At 24.3% G+C, this 22,249-nt stretch overlaps 1 protein-coding gene across 2 annotated transcripts in view; it reads right to left on the minus strand.

Annotated features, from left to right (window-relative positions):
* LOC112694229 (neuronal growth regulator 1-like) overlaps positions 1-22,249 on the minus strand; it is a 327,174-nt gene that overhangs the window by 127,680 nt on the left and 177,245 nt on the right. For both annotated transcript variants that reach the window (XM_025569639.1, XM_025569638.1), the window contains one exon: positions 1,552-1,668. In XM_025569639.1, coding sequence (XP_025425424.1) covers positions 1,552-1,668 — 117 coding nt within the window. The remainder of the gene's footprint in view (positions 1-1,551; positions 1,669-22,249) is intronic.

A 22,249-nucleotide genomic window follows, 5' to 3' on the forward strand; every position in this document is an offset into this window, starting at 1 on the left:
TGTGTGTGTGTGTGTGTGTGTGTGTGTGTGTGTGTGTGTGTGTGTGTTTGTGTTTGTGTGTGTTTGTGCGGCGCGAGTATAATACGTGGCACGTGCTAAATTTTCAATACGTTTGACCATGGTTTATGCAAATTAGAGCACTTAAACTAGACGTGCACACGTGTAAAACACTACCTGTAATGATAATGTCACGAAATCCTTTCGATTTCGATACACTATGAATATTATATTTATCGAAAATTTGTTTTTTCATTTTTGCACAAGCGTTTATTTAAAGTCTTATGTATCGCATCTATGAATTCTTAGTACGAGGAAATTGAAGAAACAATTATTATTAACCGCCAGACTATAAAACGATAAATCAAATCAGAAATCCGCGATTAAACCACAGTTGATTTTATGAGGATTTAACGAGAAAAATTAAGTTGAATTTTAAAATAGTCCAGGAGGAAAATAATTATTATAGGTAATTGCAAACATTATTGATTAATGCTGAATAATTATTTGTGTACTCAATAATTCACGTTAAATGATTTGCACAGCAATATTAATTAAAAATTGAAAATGAAGTATATTTCATTATCTGTAACATACATAATATTAAATATGATATATGTAAAATAATTATTCTTTTCACCGATTTACCAAGGATTGAGTTTTTTTTTCTAAAAAGTCATCAAGGTTAATATATTTATATATTGTTTCAAAAGTTCAAAAGTTGTGTTTAATTATTGAATAAAAGGGTTAAAATATCATTAATACTGACATGTAAAAATATATGAAATCTGATCAAAATAAACGAGATCATTGTAATTAATAAGATTATTAAAATCAAATATACGTACTAGTGCAATATAATTGAAAAATAAATTACTGTTTTTAATTTATATTTTATTACGTATGCCAAATTCTAATGCTATCATTATAAACCCTAGAAAACGATAGTTAATTATATTAAAAAGACACAATGTATTCTTACGTTTTTTAAATTTATTTAAATGTGTACGAATGTTGAAGAAAAAATATTATATTCATTAGGGTAATATAGCAAGATAACATGTATAGAAAACCATATATATCAAATATCGATTTATATTTTAGAATAAACAGACGGATTATAAAAAAAATTTCACATTGTCTTACATTTTGGTATATTATATTAATGAGTAAGTTATTTAGTCCTAAGTAATTTTTACCTATTATATTAATTTTATTTTTATCAGGTTTAACGATCAGCATTATTCCATTGTTCGAACGAATACAGGTAATAAAACATAGTTAATCATTTGATCTTTGAGGTTCATAACTTACAAATATCATGTAAATCATACTCGTAAATTTTAACCCATAGTGCTTAGTACAGTATACATCGAATATTTACATATTAATAAAACTTGTAATTTATTATACACATATATATACATAAATGTATATAATATGTATATTACGCATTTGGATGCGTAATATTAGCTTACAGTGGTTTTCTGAGTCGTGTAAATGAAAAATATACATTTTATTATTTAAATTAAATGTTAATACTTTTATAATTACCTAGGAATTTCTTATGGTCGAAATCTTCGTATTTGGAGATATCAGCAGTCTCGTTGAAAGACCAGTATGGACTAACTTCATCCTTGTTGATTTCAGCAGGTACTATCGATTTAGCATCTGTTAATAAAATATAAAAAAAAAAAACTGGTTACATTTTTCAACGTATGTACATAAGAAAACGCTAATGTGTATAAATATAAAGTACTATATTTAGGAGTGAGTGATCCAGCTTTGAGTTGAATATGTACAAATAAATCTCACTTTGTACAACTACTTACAAGATTCATTTTATTCTATTAAACTTACGTTCAAATAATTCTTAGCTGAGATTGGAAATCTATAAGTACTTATTCAGACATTTTCAGGAAAATAATGTCTAGTATCATCTATTCATAATAGAAATTTGTTAATAAAACAAAAATTTACTTTATTTTTTGTAGTATTTTCTAAATTATATTATTACTCAAAATATTTAAAAACTAAACAAAATGTGTAAAGATTTAAAACTGTACCTGCTTGTTTCTTAATAATGTAAGTATATAATATTCTATATTATAAACCATACATATATATTTATCAATGCTAACACATAACAATGATTTTGTTATAGTATAAATCTTAAATCAATTTTAGTCGAATTTATTAAATGAGAATTAAGTTTATCGTCAAAATGAATTGATTTATATTATAATTCTAGACTGATGTCAGACCTGAATATGTTATATTTTGTAAAATGTAATTTACTATACTAGATTTATATATAAATATTCAAGTATTTAAAATTTATAAAAGGGAAAAATAACTTGTTTACAGCCTATTATTAATACTATTTAAAACGAATAAATTAGAAACATTTTTTTTATTTTTTTTTTTTTGCTATCGTTTATACATCAGTGTTCCTTAAACTGTATTTCACGAAGATGACTTAAGGGTTCCACGAAACTCTAGGTGGGAGAAAAATTCGATGCGAGACATGACTTTTTTTTTTTTTTTAGAAAAATAGAAATATTTACAATTTGTATAAAATGATATAATAAGCAAATTGGATACCATGTTTAGTAGACTTGATGATATGAATGAAATAAATATATACCTAGTCAATAGTTTTTTGTACTTATACAAAGACAAGACAAGTTGAAAAACAAACATCGATAAAGAAAAATTAATAAGTGCCAACGTATTAAAACGGATAAAATAACGGTTTGGTTTCAATACGACCATCGAACATGCCTTGCGATACTGTGCGTTTTGTTCCATTGACACGACGCTGTGCAGTGAAGTGCGAATGCGAAATATTAAGTGTAAGTTTCATTGAAAGACCTACTTCCTTTTTTCTTCAGCGTATTTAAATGGATTCTCAGCAGTCACTGCAACAATGACTGAATATCGAAATAGATTGCATTTTACGCCGATACTACAACTTTCATTTACAAATTTTACTCCAGATTTTATAGTATTTGTAATCACATTCAAGCTCATCCATCACATTAAGAATCGTGCATAAATTTTATTATTATTATTCCTGTTATTAAAATCAGATATAATGTTTCTTCTTGCATGCTATGATCGCTTCTAAATAAATAATTTAGTTACATTTTGCTGTATTTAATATTTTAGTGTATTGTTAAAGTTCCCATTTATCGTCAAGTTTTGTGTACAATACTATTTAGATAAAAATGTTCTTAGAGGTTTCACATAAAATAATGTTATTTTTTTTTTGTGTTCCGTGTTTTCAAAAAGTTTAAGATATACTCCAGCAAATCTGTATATAATTTCGGAGCAAAATGTATTGTAATATTACATTAAACAAGTTAATTTATAATTGTTATCAATACATTGCACTTAAATTAACTCATACATTAACTGAAAAAATGTTTGAAAATAATTTGCATAAACAACCGTTCACCAGATTAGTTCCAAATTATTATGTAACACCTAAATTAGACATAATCGAAGATTAAATAATGCTTTACCCGATCCAATTTTAATATTAATAAATCATTTTAAGATGGTATTTATTTAAAAGTCAAAATATTGGTACCTTGTGAACAAAACTGAACTATAAACATTCGAGTTCATTAAAACAAAGCTGTTTAGTAAACAGTATATAGTTCTGAGTAGATACGTAAATAATTATTTTTATTCTTATAGTGGTTTTAAACGCCAGAATATCGAAATACAAAACAATAATTAGGTTTAACTAGGTTTATATTTATTAAAAATAACCGATTGTTTAATCGTATAAATAAAAACTATTTTATTTATTTTAAATTTATTTTATTTAAAATATTTAAAATAAATTTTATTTAAAATAAAATATTTATATAATATTTTTGGGTTTCTCTAGAATAAATATTAATTTAAAATTTACTAATCTAATCCTTTTGTTAATTTCTTCTTTTAAAGTTTCATATTAGTCCGGCCAATTGTTGAACATAGTGCCATAGTATGGGGTACCCATACCACTGGTAATGTAAGCCGGGTTGAAAAGATAAATTGTAGGTTCTTGAGATTCATCAGCTACTTTTTGGGCATTAATTATGCAACTCATTACTACACTCCAGTTACCAATACATTTGGTATAGCTCCATTGGCGAAACGAAGGCACATTATGGGTGATAACTTCTTAAGATAATCGTTAGCTAGTAGAGTATATTCCCCGTCCTTACTCTCCTACCTATATACATTTTAGAGCTGCAAGTTCCACAACGTAACTTTCCCTGCATTGCGACCTTCCTTTCATCTATGTGAAACTTGTCAAATGAGCATATAAAACGTATGATGTCTACTCCATTTACTACTTACTACGTCCATGTCAAAATATTAAAATTCAAATAAAAAACCGATTATAATTTATTCATACAATGCAAGTTTTATTTAAAACTAATTGAAATTGTAGTATAATATCCATAAATCAACTTTCTTGAAAAAGTAATAGGTTGGAATAATTCTTTATGAAAATGATTAAATTAATTGTTAAAAAAAAATATTGAAACAAATTATTGTATGTCAACACTAAAACTAGATATTCGGTGCAGACAGTTTAAGGATAAATAAAAAAAAAAAAAAAAATTAATAAATACAAAATTACGAACAAATTAAATGTCTAAGTATCAGACTACAAAATGTTCACCGAATCTTTAAATATGATTCATTTTTGTAATTTGAAACCGATGAATTTTAAATTTAAAATGTCTTTATTTATTAATTTAAAATCCAAAATTTTCAAAATATTTTTTTGATGACAAAAAAGTCACAAAAAAGTTTTATAGTTGAAATAAAATGAAATGTTGAACAACTTAAATATTTTAAAGAATTTCAATTGAATGATATTAATAATTAAGTTTATATTCTATAAATATATTATCATTTAATAATTTTCTGTGATGGACTTTGAAGTTCATATACATTCTCAATTTTTGTTCATAAAATATATATATATATATATTTATCAATATTTCGTAAATTACATATATATTTTTTTACTTCAAACAATGCAAATATAAGACACAAATTGAATGTCAATATATTTATCTATTAGTACTCGTAGACTGATAAAAAATATAAATTACAATAATACTTATTCAAACATAAAACTTTTATAAATATACGTAATTTTATTGTTAATTTGTATTTTACGAGTATATTATATTTTATTTTTTTAATAAAAAAATGTTTTTGATTTAATAAGTTATATTTTAATTTATTAAACTTCATTATAATTTGGTGGTAGTTATTTTAATTAATTAATATATTTTTTTTTTTAATAAGAAATTAAAGTGCACCATAATTTTCAGTAGATATGTTACAACAAAATATTGGTAACTGAGATTTCACTGCATTACAATTATTGTGAAAACTAAAAATAAATATACATTTAAATACTTATTACAGTTTTTGTGTTTTAATATCAAACTTCTTTGTAAAAGAAATGGAATTTTTTTTTGTATGTGTTTATAAAGGATTAAGATAATCATACTTGTAACGTTCGCACACTTATACAAAAAATGAATATTATTCCAAATGTAAATATTTTACTAAGAATTAATTATCAGAGTATAACAATTTGAACCCTTTTTTCTAGAGAAAAAATATAGAAAAAATAATGTATATTTTTATGTTCATCATAATTCAGCAAAATTATAATTATTAGTTACACGAAGTTATTCATTTGATGATAGTCACTTAGCATATGTAAATTATGTATACATGTACATCTACTTGGAGAAGTTTTGGGGGCGAGGAATGAGGTAGTCATGGCCTTTTTTTCTTCAAATTGTTGTTATTTATTATTGATATCACAACAGGAAAACATATAAATTTGATTCACATTATGTGAATACAAGTAAAGAATTTACCCACCCCCCCAAACAATGTATAAAAGGTTCTAAGAACATGATTAAATATTCAATCCTATGTGTATGTATATATAAATACATAAATTTATATGTTTTCCTATTGTGATGTCAATAATAAATAACAACAATTTGAAGAAAAAAAAAGGCCATGACTGCCCCATTTTCACCCACCACAAAACTTCTCCGGGTAGATGTACATGTATATATAATATGTATATTATACATAGATAAAATTTATTAATAATAAGTTATTATATGAAGTTATACAAATTGTCAACCATCAATTCGAGAGTCCTATTAATAGTAATTTATTTTAATTTTATAATAAAATATTATAATATTATATTTTATATATTTACATTCAATTTATTAAATTTATTTTAAACATAAATATTTTTATTTTTTCATTTAATATTCTGAGTTAAACGAGAAATGTATTAGTTTTACCATAATGTACTCGAAATATTTTAATTACATTTCTGTTATTTATGGGGCACTCGTAGAAATATTTGATACTATCAAATTCTAGATGTTTTTTTTTTTTTTTTTTATTACTGCTAAAGTAAGAATTAAAAGTTTGATATGTCTTAGTATGAAATTTAGTACAAATAATATAAAAATAATCTATAAAATTATATAAATTAACCCATTCGAACTATTTCACTCAGAATACTTTTTGAATTAACCGTTTCAAGTTTAAACGGCCAATACAACAATTTAATTCACCTTAGTTTATTTCTCACCCAGCCTAGGGTTTTTTTTATTTTACTTTCATGTGTTTATTTTTTTTACAAAATAATACTTTATTATACTCTAATAAAATATTTATCTAATAATATATTTATACATTTTATTTTATAATAGTCAATGAAATTATAAACAAATATATATACTGCATTCATTTAATACTTGTAACATTTTTAAATTATAAATGTCACATTTATTTTCAGAATATTTTTAATTTTTAGCACTTGTTTGTTTTTAATATAATAAAATACAAGTATAATAACTATAATCACATAACATTGGTTTAACATATATTTTTGTTAAATACTTTTCTAACTATGTTATATTATTCAAATTATTAATATTTTAATATTATTAATATTACACAACTATTTTAATCATATATAAGTTATTATTTTATAAAAAAAACGATAAATATTTTATTAATTAATTTTTGGAAACTAAAGTTATCGGGTATTAGATGATTTTAACATGTTAATTTTTTTAATTTCTCTTGAGGGCTATTTTGTAAGTTAGTGTGATATAATTTAGTATTGTAAAGAAGCCTTGAAAGATTTATTCTCTGAACGATCATCCTGTCTAGAAAGCGAAACTACTGTTGATCGATTTTGAACCTGACTGTTTGGTTCATCATAGAAGAAACAAGGCATTTTCTATACGCAGATGACTTGGCCATAGCAGCACGGGATATAACATTTCAAGAAATCTAACAGAAGCATACAAAAACTCTCCAAGAATTAACAACATATTATGCGAAAATCCAATTAACACTAAACCCAGATAAGACACAAATATGCTGCTTTCACCTTCGAAATCGTGAAGCAAAAAGGGAACTCAAATATGAGTGACTTGGAAAAACACTGAAAAACACAGAACAGCCAGTTTATCTAGGGGTTACATTGGGTAGAACTCCCACGTTTAAAGAACAGTGTAAGAAAACAAAAATAAAAGTCCAAACAATGAATAATCTATTACGGAAAATAGCAGGTAGCAAGTGGGATGCCACACCAAACACGATTTGAACTACAGAAGTGTCACTATGTTTTTCTACTGGCGAGTACACTTGACCAGTGTGGAACCGGTCAAAACATACTAAACACATTGATATGGCACTGAATGAAATTTTTAGGTTGATATCTAGATCCCTCAAAACCACGTCATTAAAATATATCTATCCACTAGCGGGGATCGCTCAACCAGATATTCGGAGACATGTAGACATATGTATTGAAAGAACAAAACGAATCATCGGCCAAAGTCATTCCATATGTGGATATTTAAAACCTCGAAGGAGACTTAAATCAAGAAAAAGTTTTATTGATATTACAATTGTGATTCAGGAATTCCCGACCAGCTCCGACTACGTAAATGGAGAGAAAAACTACGAGCTGAAATACCTGTCCCGTCTGATGAACGACTACCACCTGGCAGAAACCTACCATGGCCCTTATGAAAAACGATAAAGAGGACAAGAGCCAGAGTACCTAAGATAAGTGTCAACATGGTGAAATTGAGATACCTAGAAGGACCTAACATATGTGAATGCGGTGAAAGACAATCCGATGGACACTTAATAAAATGCGCCCTTGTCATTCCAGGATGCACAATTGACGACTTAGCGCTTTCCAATAGAAATTCTATATCAATAGTCACCTACTGGCTAAAGCAAAATATTTAGCAAATTTATAATTTACATTTTAAGACTATCTATAGTGTATATTTATACTTAAATTCATATTTTTATATTTTTAATGTAATTAATATTTACTAAGTCCTGCACTGGATACGATAAGAAGAACTATAGACTGTATATTAAAATCATGTTTTTGCTGGCCAAAAATAACCAAATATCGAAAAATATTCTTATCATATTTAAAAAATGTTGTTGATTCCAAGTATTTAATCATGTATGAGTATTCACTTTAAATATAATCAATATCATGTGCATTAATATTACCAGTGAAATTCAACTGCTTTATATGAACTTAGTATTAATATAAATTAATGTAAGTTTTTTTTTTAAAAAAATATTAATAATACTATTTGTACTTAACATGGAATTGGAATTTCCATAATATCCATCGATTATGCCGAAATGTTTTTAATTACCTATGTACACTAATAGAACATATAACGAATACAAGACAATAATATCTTTTTTTTTTACATCATGGGGAACTGACATTTTTGACATATATGTATATTTATGACAACAACATTTTTTTTCTACGTAAATAGACTATACGTATTATGTTCTGAAATTGTAACTCGAACTAGAATATGTGATTAAGGTTCCGATTTGCACTAAAAATTATGTTCCATTTAAATATTGAATATTAGTTTTACTGAAGTAAATTAAGAAATAACTATATAATTAAGAAATAAAGATGAATTAGGCCAGAAGAATGGCTTAATATTGACAAAATGTAATGTTCTCATTGAAAAAAAAAAAGAATAAAGAAAAAAAAAATATGACACAACAGAAAAAACACGAAATTTATTTTCTAAAATATATATCATATTATTTTAAAAATTATAAAAATAATTTATTATATTATCAATGATATTATGAATTAACTGAATAACATTTTATATTTTAGTTTATATTTTGTATTTTAAATGTAACTCAATAACCTGGTTGACAGTATTTGTTTAATGAAGCAGATAGATAAAAAATGATTCAATAATCGACAGCATGATTAAACGTTTAAATGAATAATGCAACGCATAAAATTGTTATCTGCCTGTTTTTTTTATAATTTAAACCATACTAATATACAAGAAGTTATGTAAATTTCACTAATCAATGTACTATTTTGATACAATATGATACTTTTTCGAATTCGATCTAATAGTTGTTTGAACCCAAAAATGAAATAATTTAAACCTTCAAATATATAATAGTTTCTATTTAATTTTGAGCATAAACAGTATAGTACTGTTCTAAATATATATATTTATATATGTATAATAAATTGATATTTTTTAATTGTATTAAAGTAATTAACTTAATAAAATATTTAAATTTAATCTAAAGCTAATATTTATTGAAAAGCGACACAATGTTTAATGATCTGATCACATTTTAGTTTTAACTGTCACGTTAAATATCTTATTAATATTGAATAATAAATGTATATTGTTTACTAAGAGTAAGTTACGGCAATTTAATCATAAAATGAAACTTAACAATGATTGGCAAAAATCTTATCAGAAATCACGAAATTTATTTGTGGTTCAGGAAATATTAAATGAGGTCATTCGAACAGATATATTTGACTAATGTTATTCATCGTAAAACATATGGCAATGAAGAGGACAGATTGTTTCATGTTTTAATCGAAATGTTACCCGTGGTGTTAATTCGAGTTATGTTAATTTATCACTGAAGTTCACCAGAGTTTATTATAAACTTTGCCGTTTTGGTAAGTTTACAAGAAAGGTTTTACGACTAAAAGCATTTATTATTCGCAACGGGAAGTGAAAATGTTCAACTATTTTCCGGATACTATTTTATTTTTTTAAAATTTTATTTTTATGGAAAAACATTATTTTACAAGTTATAACTCACACAGTTCAATCGTATGCCAGTAAGTTAAAACCTAATCGAAAATCATTAATCCCAACAACATTATTACGTTTCAACAATTATTTATGAAATTTATTTATTTATAAAGGAATCTGTATAATTTGATATTAATATTGAACCACAAATTATTTAATTAGTCAATTTCATTTATTTATTCGTTTATTTTATAACATAATGATTTTTATTAAAGCAAGGCTTTTTTTAATCTTAATAATTTTAAAATTTAAATAAAATAATTTAATAGGGTACATGAATATAAAAATAGTTGTAATAGTGTCATATGATTATTGCTTTTGTTAAAAATATCCATTAGACATTTCAAAATGAAATACGCTAAATGCTTTTACATATTCATCTAATATAGATGTAGGTACAAGATTAGATAAACTTATAAGCTAAGTATACATTCATAATAATACGGTGGGTAGTGGAGTAGATGATCGACGATCGTATTATAAGAACTAGTTTTGAATGAACAATATTGTTTCATATAATATTTTAATTCTATAACTGATTTAAGCTTATAAAATTACATAATTCTATTGATGTAAGTTTTTAATTACTTAAGTAATCTGAATTTTATTTCGTTGAAAATAGTACATAAATATATAAATATATATACAATATATTTTTATAACATGCTTGACTCATACACTACTATAATTTATTCGATATACTTTAAGAGCTTAATGTAAGTACCAATATGCTATTTCAATAATAAATATATTTTTTAAAAAATGTATTAATCAGATCAATGTTTGTAACAGAAATTTACATTTTTTTTCTCTGGAGATTCAAAATAATTTACCAAGTTATTTATAATTTATGTGGTGATTTAAAATATAAATTAAATGCTATTTTATATTATTTGGATCATTATAATACTTTGATAACGAAAAAGATTTAAATATACAAACATCTCTTCCTTTGACTTATCACAACTTGTACTCCAAAAACTCATCCAACACTGAAATATATTATTTGATGTCTGGGTAAGATGCGAAAGTTATATGAATAGAGCTTTACGGTTATCTGATGCTGTTTCATTGTATTTATACATTTAATATCAGAAATTATTCTTACTTGAACACAATTTAGGTTGTGAACCATGCTAACAATTAAACATATTTACATGTGTGTATTAGAGTAAACATAGTAAATCATCAAAAATATATTTATTTTTCATTTTAGAAATATTAAATATTAAATATTAAATATATTAAAGAAATATTTGCGTTGAACGATCTAGCCCAACAAATAATAATTAATGAATATAATAACAACAACATAGTATACTGATAGGGTTAATTATATAACAAGGTGGGTAGGTTGAAAATACAATTAATATTAAAATAATATAAACGATTATATGAATGTATAATATTTAATGATGATATGTTGAGCAACCATTTGATTTAATGGATATTGAAATAATTATAAACGATTATGTTTTTATTTGTTTAATAAATATGATAGTGATAAAATAATTTATAGTTTAAGTCATAAGAGGAGTTAATATGGAGCTATATCAATATTTAAGTTGTCAAGGGTATTAGGGCCATAAGTAGTCCAAGCATGAAATTAAAATAGATCGAAATGTAGTATGATTTGAGGCTTTGTGTGGTAATTTTTTGATACATCAGAATAAAATAATAGATTCTGTAGTCCTTGAAATTATTTAGTATAGTTCTGTGAGCAGAGAGTACATTTAGCTAATTCAATCCTTGTTGCAATTTTCAGATCGTCACATTTGACACAACGTGATCGGTGTTTGCAATGATTTTGTGTGAGTTCATATTCTTGAAAATTATTACACTTCAGAGGTATGCGTCTGATTTAATGTGGTTTATCTATTTTTAATTTGGTATTTAACAATAAAAAGATAATATAACTTCTATTGTTGTTTTCGTCAACTGAAAGATTTACAAAAAATAAAAGAAGAAGATGAAATTTTTTTTTTTTAAATTGTGAATTTTCTTGGCTATATGTTCTTTTTCCAAGAAATAAGTAGGATAAATAAGCTTAGTGAATTATTGTGGTAGTATTTTATTATGGAAATCTTAAATAGACGTAGAAAACATAGAAGAAATGCATGGAAATCGGTGAAAATGTAACTCTAATGAACCATTATCGTATTGTATTAATATTGTAATTAGAACAATAAGGTATATGAAGTTAATTTACACGTTTTAGTATTTAGACAAGTTATTTTATTTAGAATATCAATGAATGCGGACGTATTTTTTATGCCTTATATGTACATGGGAAGAACTAGTGGCACAATATTGTGCTTAAAGCGAGGTAGAATTATTACATTATTATAGATGTTTTTGGGCGCAATGTATATGATGTCATTGGTATCGTCTGAAGCAAGAACGGTGAAAGGGTTTGACGAAGTGAATGTTCTAATATTTTTAACTTTGTAACGTGGTGAGACTTCAGTTGGATATAGTATTCATATTGATCCTGTAAGCCAACGAGGTAAACCATTACGGGTTTGTTAAATGTTATAATTAAAATAATTATATGAAACTGAGAATAAGGAGTCCATGTTCAATAAAATAAAATCGAAACAATATTATATTACGAGTACATGATGGGCATAGCTGATAAGGAAGTAAACAAACGTACCAGTCTTGTAATCATGTTAAATATTATCGCTAGGAATATACAAAAAAAAAATTATAAAAATAAATTCTTGTATTTATGCAATATAAAATAAAAACTCTAATATATTTTAGTTTTTTCTTGATATTTTTTTAATGAGATTGAGTTTTGTAAACATAAATTCATAAATTGTTTTATTATCAAAACATCAAGGTAGTTTGGTTTAATAATAATAATAATGATAAATTAGTAAAAACAAATACTTTTTTGCTATCTAAGTAAATACATTTTTATTTGATATAGTTAAATTAATTTATAAACATAGGATATTAATTTTCAATATATTATTACTATATTTATGTATATATATAAATTAATTCTAACTTCTGAAAAATGTAAATTATACGTTTTCATGTTTTATTTTTTCAAATGATTCCTTTTATAACCAACATATGCATTACAAATAAAGAATAAATGGTAATAATAAGTAATGATTACAAGTTATAATTGGTTTAAAGAAGATTAGCTTTTTTAAACAAAAATAAAATATTTGTTGTGTCTGATTATCAAAATAATAATTAATGGGTAATTTTTTATTAAAATCACAAGTATAAAATCAAAAACTCAGGTAACTATTTAAAACTTATTTTATGGTACTTGAATAATGTTGATTCATTATCAATATTCGTCGACATTGTATATTTTGTTTTGTTTAAAATATAAAAGCGAAAGATTACAGAACTCAAATTTACGATATTTACACTTGATTAAATTAGTAATTCATAAGACAAATATTTAGCTGTTTTATCTGAATACAATGCTTTCTCAAAGAACTTGTCATTATAACTAAGATTTTGTTAATATAGGAGAAAACTGAAAAGCACTCTATTTGACATCACAACTGTGTATTAATTCACATATTCAACAAACTATGATTTTTTGTAACAACTAATAAACTATTAATGCAAAGAATATCATATATTTACCCAAATAGTTTGGTCAATAATATTATATTTATTTAGTTAGTAACTATTACCAAGTAGCTGCAACAAATTATCTAATATCATGTTACTTAATAAAATGTAATGCATACGAAGCTTTTGAAAGTTGTATATTATATGCGTTATTTGGTTGCGATAAGAAAATATTAAATAACGATCAACCTCTAGGCCAAGGAATCTGAATTTAATTGTATAATAATTGTGAAATGTTATGAGTTATAACATAATAAAATATACTAGCCTTATAACAATTATTGGATTTGATTCAATTTTTTTTTTGAATGTATGGCTATTAGATGTATTTTTTTGTTTAACCCATTGAACTGAGTTTACTATTTTACGTCACTGTTTTAGGTATATAAATCATGACAAATGTAAATCAAGTAATTGTTGTTAAGATAGCTTAAGATAATAACAATGTTGCATGGGGTTTAACTACGATAAAATAAATATTTTATATTTACAGCGTAGTGATATTCAAGACGACTTAAACGTTTTAAATTTCACTTACATGATATGTATTTTATGGATCTCACTCCAGCTTTGATACAACTTCTTTAATACTGGTATACGATTAGTAAATTATGTTAAGAGGGATTTTCGTTTGTTGGTTGTTATTTTCCTGTCTTTTGAAGTATAGTATCTAAAATAACAACTTTCGGAAGGGTTTATAATATGAAATATTTATTTAAGTTAAATATATGATTGTACATTTATTTCTAAGAAGATATATTGCCAATTATATTATAAGATTATTATTATAAAAATTCTTATAATATCTATTCGTCAAATAACATTCCAATTTTGTATCATACAGTTTTGATACTTCTATAAAATGTTTATTTATTTTTTATTTGGTTGAACATACGATATTGCCACATTTACATAGGAAGTGATATAAAATTATATATAATAAAATTCATTAATTAATTTATAAATATGAATATAATAGTAGATTTAATTTAAGTAGGTATAAAGAAAAATATAGACACATTTTAAAAACTAAAACACACGAAGTAAGAATTAAAATACTTTAATTTAGGGAGCAAAGGTATAACTCATAAACATAAAACAAAGGATCTATACTGACTGGATGAAATATAAACTACGATGAGTTATTGAGCATATGGTTAGTTGAGAATGTTTAATTATCGATAACATAGAATATGCAGAATTAAAAAGTATTTTTTTTTTTTTCCACAAGTTATTGATACATTTAATATAATATTAAGTAAGTCTAAATGTGTTAAAAATACGCTAATAATACGTGTAAATAAAATTATAATTTATTTACTTATTTTTAAGTAAAGATAAATCGCCTATTTTTTGGATTATGTGTGATTTCTAATCGACGCGGTGAGTTTTTATAGTACTTCCTCTTTTTTTTATTATTTTCATATATATGAAATTCAGTAAATATATATTTTACTTTTAACTTAATGACGAATGAGAGGCATATTAATGCATATTTTCTTTTGTTTTAGTTCTAACTATAAGAGATATTACTATAGATAGTAACCTCTTTATTGCTACTTCACATTTTTTCGGCCTTTCCTAAATATGTAGCTACAGAAAAAGGTTCCTTATAGTTTTGTCGAGTAAATCTAAAGACCAAATCATATAAAACCATTAATTATTTGAATTGATTGATCCATTAAACAATATTTTAACAAACATAAAGTTTAATGTTATCTAAAATAGAAAATGATCAACTATAAAAAAATGAGTAGCTAAACATAATAATTTTTCGACCATTAAATGGAAGGGTAACATATTTTTGAGTATTTATATTCGCAATTTACTGTAACATCTATGTGCCCTCTTAAATAAGCCAATATAAATATGCAGTTGATCAAGTTCCCATATCACTGAATAAATATCTGAGAATCAGAAAACGTATTTATTAGCCATCATAAACTTCTCTGTCAGTATCACTTTTATCAACACATACACACACAAACAATCATAAACATGCACATGCGTTGATATGTTTTCAAACTCTTCATATTTGAATAAACATTGCTGCAAATGATGAAACCTACATAAAAGAACGCTTGAAAATATGAACATGGTTAGTACGTAGAAAGAGAATAGAGGTAAATTAAACTTTTAAATATTTTACGTTTGAAGATGGCTGTATGTTTAAAAGTATGTTTAATAATATTGATCATCAAATCGATAAAAAAAAACGTTAAACTCAATTCTTCCGAAAACAAAAATTGATTATTTTTTTAGAACAAAGAAATTGTTGACTTGTAATCTATTTGTGATGGTATTTTAGCCATGAGGGAAATATGGTAAAGTTTTCTAAAAAAATAAATGTTCTTTAATACATAAATTAAACATTATTTTGTTTCCCGTAAATAGCAATACTTGTATATGTATATTAGATTATTCAGTTCCCAATAGTGATCATATATTATATAGTATACATGTATTTTATGGGCAACGTGTATAAAACGAGTAATTTACACCTATCGGTTAAAGCCAACATTCTATGTTTAAATTAATATAATAGGAATTTTACAGGAATGGTTAAGCACATTATTGATTATAAACGATGAAATATTTATTCAAAGAATGTATTATTTACTTTATCACAATTGAAGGATTCACATCGATGACAAACGCGTTTAGGTAATATTACAAATTGTTAATTTGATACTTTTAATACACTAAACCAATATTATAAGTTAAAATTTTGTAAAGATTGAAATAAATATGTCGAAAATCTATACATATTTTATAAAATAATAAACAATGTTTCAAATAATTGTTTTCTTCATTTGCAGCTAAAAAAATTCAATTTTTTGGATGATGTTTTTACATAAATAATTTCATGCTTAAAAATAAATGATGACAAAGTTATTAGGTAGGTAGTTGGGTTCATTTCCATTAGTTTTAAATTATATTTTGTAATATATTGGCACTATATCCATAGTTAGTATACATATATATAGTACATATAGCAGTGTATACTATATATAAATATATACTACATAGTTCGGATAATACGCTGTATATATCTCAGGTATTTACATTTGCAGATAATTTATTCGGCAACTACTGGATAATGTATGCATAATTTGTGTTGGTACATTACGCATAACTTAAAGATGGGAGATTCTAAGCATTTATGAAAAAAAATACTTAATAAATTACGGTTTTATGATCTATTAAAACAGATACTTGAATGAACTGTTCTGTTTTACATTACATTTATTGTGTTACATTATTTTTTTTTTTTTTCGTAATATTTTTATGTTATGTTACTTGTGATTAATGTACATTTTATAAACAAAATAAACAAAATTAGATTTAAGATAAAAATTGTTTCTCATTTATTATTTAAGTTTTATCGGAAAAAATAATAATGTTATTGAATAGTTTTTAAATTCTTTTCAATTTTTAAAAGTATTGTAAGTGATTTCCTTCGGAAATTTGTATTTCGTATAAATAAAATAAAGATATATTTAAAATAATTATTTTACATGGATTTAAATAATGATTTGAAAAAATAGACGGTTGACTAATTTAAAATCTCTTATTATACTTTAAATAATATAATTAAGGCAAACAATAATCCCGTCCATATAGTATATAATAAATGATCTATAAAATAAAACTATAATTTTATAGGTCCAAATTTAACCTTGTAAACTTTTTCTTTATTTGACCGAATACAATAAGCTAACGAGAAAATAAATATGTTAAAAAATTACTTTATACATATTTTAAAATAACATAATAGGAGTTGCTAACCAAATCGATTTCCGCGAAGGGTAATTTTAAAAAATTGCCCATGTATCAACAGTGTTGAATATCGTGGGTAAAAAATTAAAAAATTATGGGATAGAAAAAAGGTGTGCACTAATTTCGTCGATCGATATTCCAATGCAATCATTTGCTAAATACCAGGGGTGGGTAACTGGCGGCTCGCGAGTCTTTTTTATCTGGCCCGTGCTATATTTTCAAATTACATCATACAATTTTAAAGTTTATCTTCTATACTCTATCGATATCATAATTGTTATTTGGTATTAAACATCGTTATATGTCTAAATATGTATACATAACTTTCAACCATAGCTGTTTGTACCGGACGATTCAACTATAACAGTTTCTTCGTATGATACGTGTTGTGTTGTCGTGTATGTTGAATTTATTATTTCCGTGAAAATAAATGCTAATTAAAATTTATATTTTAAATGATCTTTATCTTTTTTTTTCTATGCTCTGGCCCGCTAAATTTAAATTTTTCAAAAATTGGCCTTTTAGTAATTTTAAGTTGCTATAGACAATTTCGCCAATCAACTTCTTAATATTTATAAACGTGTATAGTACTATTACAATTTAATGTAAAAATTGCATATTAATAATAAAGTAAATTTATACCGCAATTTCAATGGGCGAATTGACTCGCGCGCGAGAAAATTCAGTAGCGACTAGCGAGTAAATTCGTTCAATGTATTTGAGCCTTTAGTAAATTAGTAATTTAGAAATATGTTTGGTTTTTTGGATTCCCTATTTGTACCTAATGTGAGTTTAACTAACATCTTTATTATGAAAATATTGATTGAAATCGGTTTTCATCGTTGTCCTAATAGATACATTTTAAAACCATTATTTTGTTATTATTTGTATATTATTTTCTTATTTTAATATAAAACAAAATGTAGATAAAAATTGTGTCTATAAAATAAATCTATAATCATAACTTTAGTGTGGCTACTTATTTAGTAGGTATACCTGTTTTTCGTAAGGACAAAATACATTATTATTACATAAAATACAATACATTATATAGCAGGTAATGGCCCAAATTCAGCTAAATTGACGAACACCGAAATGTTTAAGCATAAAACGTGATTTATTTGAATATTTCACGCATGGTTTATGCCCGATAAACTTTTACTTGCTAAGTTTTGGTCAACTGACCAGTATAAAAATACTTAAGATCGAAAAAGTTTTAACTTTAAACTAACGTATGTTTTACTAAGTATTGTTTAATTAATTTTATAAATAAAGTATATATACATATATACTGATAATGATTTTGTTAAGTTAAGTTATTTTGTAAAGTATTTCTTTTGCACATTAACAGAAATATAAAGAACTTCTTTATAATTCGCAGTTAAAATAGGGAAATAAAAATGGAGCTTTAAAAAATTAAAATACCGTAGAAGAACAAGTTATTTAAAATTTTAAAAATATTTTTAAATTACTTGTAAAGTATACATTACTAACAAATAATGAATATATAGTTGAAAAATTTAATTTTATATTTGATTCATACCAAAACTATACTACTATTCGTCTAAGAATTAATCAAAAGTATACTCAAATACATAATCCAGTAAATACAAAATTATTGATAATACAAAAATACGAAATTAGAAATGTTTAGTATCAGACACAGAACGACGACTTCGATGTATATTGCATGTATATACTTGTATCATAGCTGTGAACCAAACATTTATTAAGTGTTACAAATACATAAAAAAAATTATTTTTAGATATTTACATTTCACTTTGGTTTAGACTTATTGATAATGAACACTATTTAATTATATACATTCTGTAATAATTGAAGTAGAATGCAAATAATTTATGCAATATGTTCACGTATAAAATAGTGATTCAAACTATCTAATCTCAATTATCCATAAGCAAACTACAAGTAATTTAGTAATAACTTATTTTTGTTTTCCTTTTTTTTTTTCGTTCTCACTAGTATTAATACATCATAAAGACCATTGCGTACAAGGGTTCATTTTAATAAAAAAAAAAAAAAAATAATGATTCTATAAGATAGACATTTCAATAACAGTTGAAAAATATAAACAACGGAGGGTGAAATGTTGTGTTACATAGTTATGTTTTGTTATTGAAAATAGGTTCACAAATTAACACTTACTATGGATATGTCCACGATAATAATAATTAACAAAAAAAAATTACTATGTATTTATTACATAAGTTTTCATACAGAATATTTATTTTTTTTCTTACATCTTATCCTAAATTAAAACGATGAATCAAAATCAGATATTAAAAATTAGCAAATATTTATTGTTTTTTTTAATTTAAAGTTTCTATTTATAATTCAGCGTTATTTATAAGCAAACTGTTTGCACTCATGATAATATTTTTCCCTAGCACATAACATATTTTCTATTATATAAGTATCACGATCAAACCCATTGTTAATTATTTTAAAAGATTAAAAATAATTATTGTTTCATAACGATTGTTTTGACGAATCATGCTGTTATATAAATATTGTTGTACAAACTATGAACATTAAGATTTCAGATTAATGACTGTACGGGAATGGTGAGGGGATGGAGATAGAAAACTATCTAGTTTGTGATTCGAAAAGGTTTTTTAAAATCTGTGGTTCTTAACCTCATTATAAATTTAATTAATCTTAGACTATCTTATCGATTCATATACATATATATACTACCATAATAAACTTAGTTATTTTATATAATTATAAAAAGTTAAGAAGACAAAAAAATTAATAAATATATAAATAATATTAAATAAAATATGTTAAGAAATTACATAAATCACGTTTACAAAAAAAAAATTAGTTATACATCTTATTAACATGTACTAACCTATATACGTTGATTTATAAAATATGCATAATAAAAATAATTGCAGGGGGTATTATTTTAAATTAATTAAAATTTTTTATTGAAATGGCCTATGTTCTGTTGCTGATTTAATACTCATAATTGGTTAAATATAATTGAGTCTCTGATGCTTACATAAATTAAATGACTTATTGTTTATTCAATAGAAAATGTAATTAATTTGTTTCTTAAAACATAAATGTAACAAAAGTCTGAACACTTATTTTAATTAATTCAATCTTGCTTTAACTTAAATTTATGAATGTCTTATAAATTTAAATTTTGACAAACAATATTTGGCCATTATTGAATACGACAAATTCAGTGCAGAAATGTTTTTAGTTATGTTTTTTTAGATTGATTTAACTCAATGAAAACAGTGATTACTTATCTCAAAACCCTGTCAATGACAAAATGTTCTATAGAATGATTTCCAATTATTTTCATCGTATTTATATTTTACCGGTACTTTAAATAATTTCAGTATTTTCGGAGAGAAAGTTTTCTAAAGTAAAATTAATTTTAATTACGTGAGAAATTAAATTAAACTAAAAATATCTTTAATTTCATTCAATAATTGTAATTAAATTCTCAATCCGTGGGTTATGAATCATCAGTATCAACCTCAATCTTAAATTAATTATGCAAATTATGTGTTACATTAGTTATATATTATATAGGTAATATAAAAATAACTATAGTAGAACTTCTATATAACGGTCACTGAAGGGACTGTAAATAATTACCGTTATTTAGAGGTACCCATCCTACAGAGGTGACTGTTAACAGAAATTCAAGACCTTCCAGTTGAACGCTATATATAGGTCATACAAATTTTAAAAATAAAACACCAATATTAAAATAATGCATATGAATATTGGTATTAAAAATTGTATTTATGATTTACGAAATAATGTAGGTAAGTACAGTTTAAAATTAAAAAATCTCATAAGCTTTTATAAATATTAAAATTAAAAAAATTGAGTTATATTAGTTTGTTTTAGATTCATTTAATTATTTGAACAATTTTTTTCAAAATAAATTCCTGCGGTTTTTTAACATGTTATAACGTGTTAACGTTACCGCAGCACCCGTAAGATATTGATCTAAAACATTGATGTTTTTTGTCCATCCCTAGTACGAACCATAAATTAATGAGTGTTGAATGTTATAATAATGCCTGATTATAAGTTCTTAGTACTTATATTCATCTTGAACTTGTATTAATATATATTTAAATTACACTTAACTATTATCGATAGTTTTGACAAAAAAATATTCACAAAGGACAACGTTAACATACATCAGATAACTCGATTTATCTTTATATGAAAGATCAGAAGTTTTTAATTTTTTCAGAACTGTAATAATACACGTAATATTATAAACAAAAATAAAACAATGAAATAACATTAGTGATGATTTTAAGTTTTATTTTTATTTTTTTGTTTATCAGATAAAATATATACTAATAATGTATCACCTAATGTGATACAAACAATATTATTAATATCAAATGAAAAAAAATACAATATCATACTGTTAAGAAAAATTCATTAAAATTCCGTTCACAACTGAACTGAAGCGCCGTGTATTAAAGTCAACTCGTTCATTTGAAATGATTTTTTTGCGAAAATTGTGGCACACCGAAGAAAACGAAACATCATTTAAGAGTTTTATCACAGAACAATAATCGTTTTCTTGCTATGGCGGTTTTTGCTCGCAATGTTCATAATTCGCGAAGCTGTT

The sequence above is a fragment of the Sipha flava genome, unplaced genomic scaffold, assembly GCF_003268045.1.
Source record: "Sipha flava isolate LNK unplaced genomic scaffold, YSA_version1 125_pilon_pilon, whole genome shotgun sequence".
NCBI classification, from domain to species: Eukaryota; Metazoa; Arthropoda; class Insecta; order Hemiptera; family Aphididae; genus Sipha; species Sipha flava.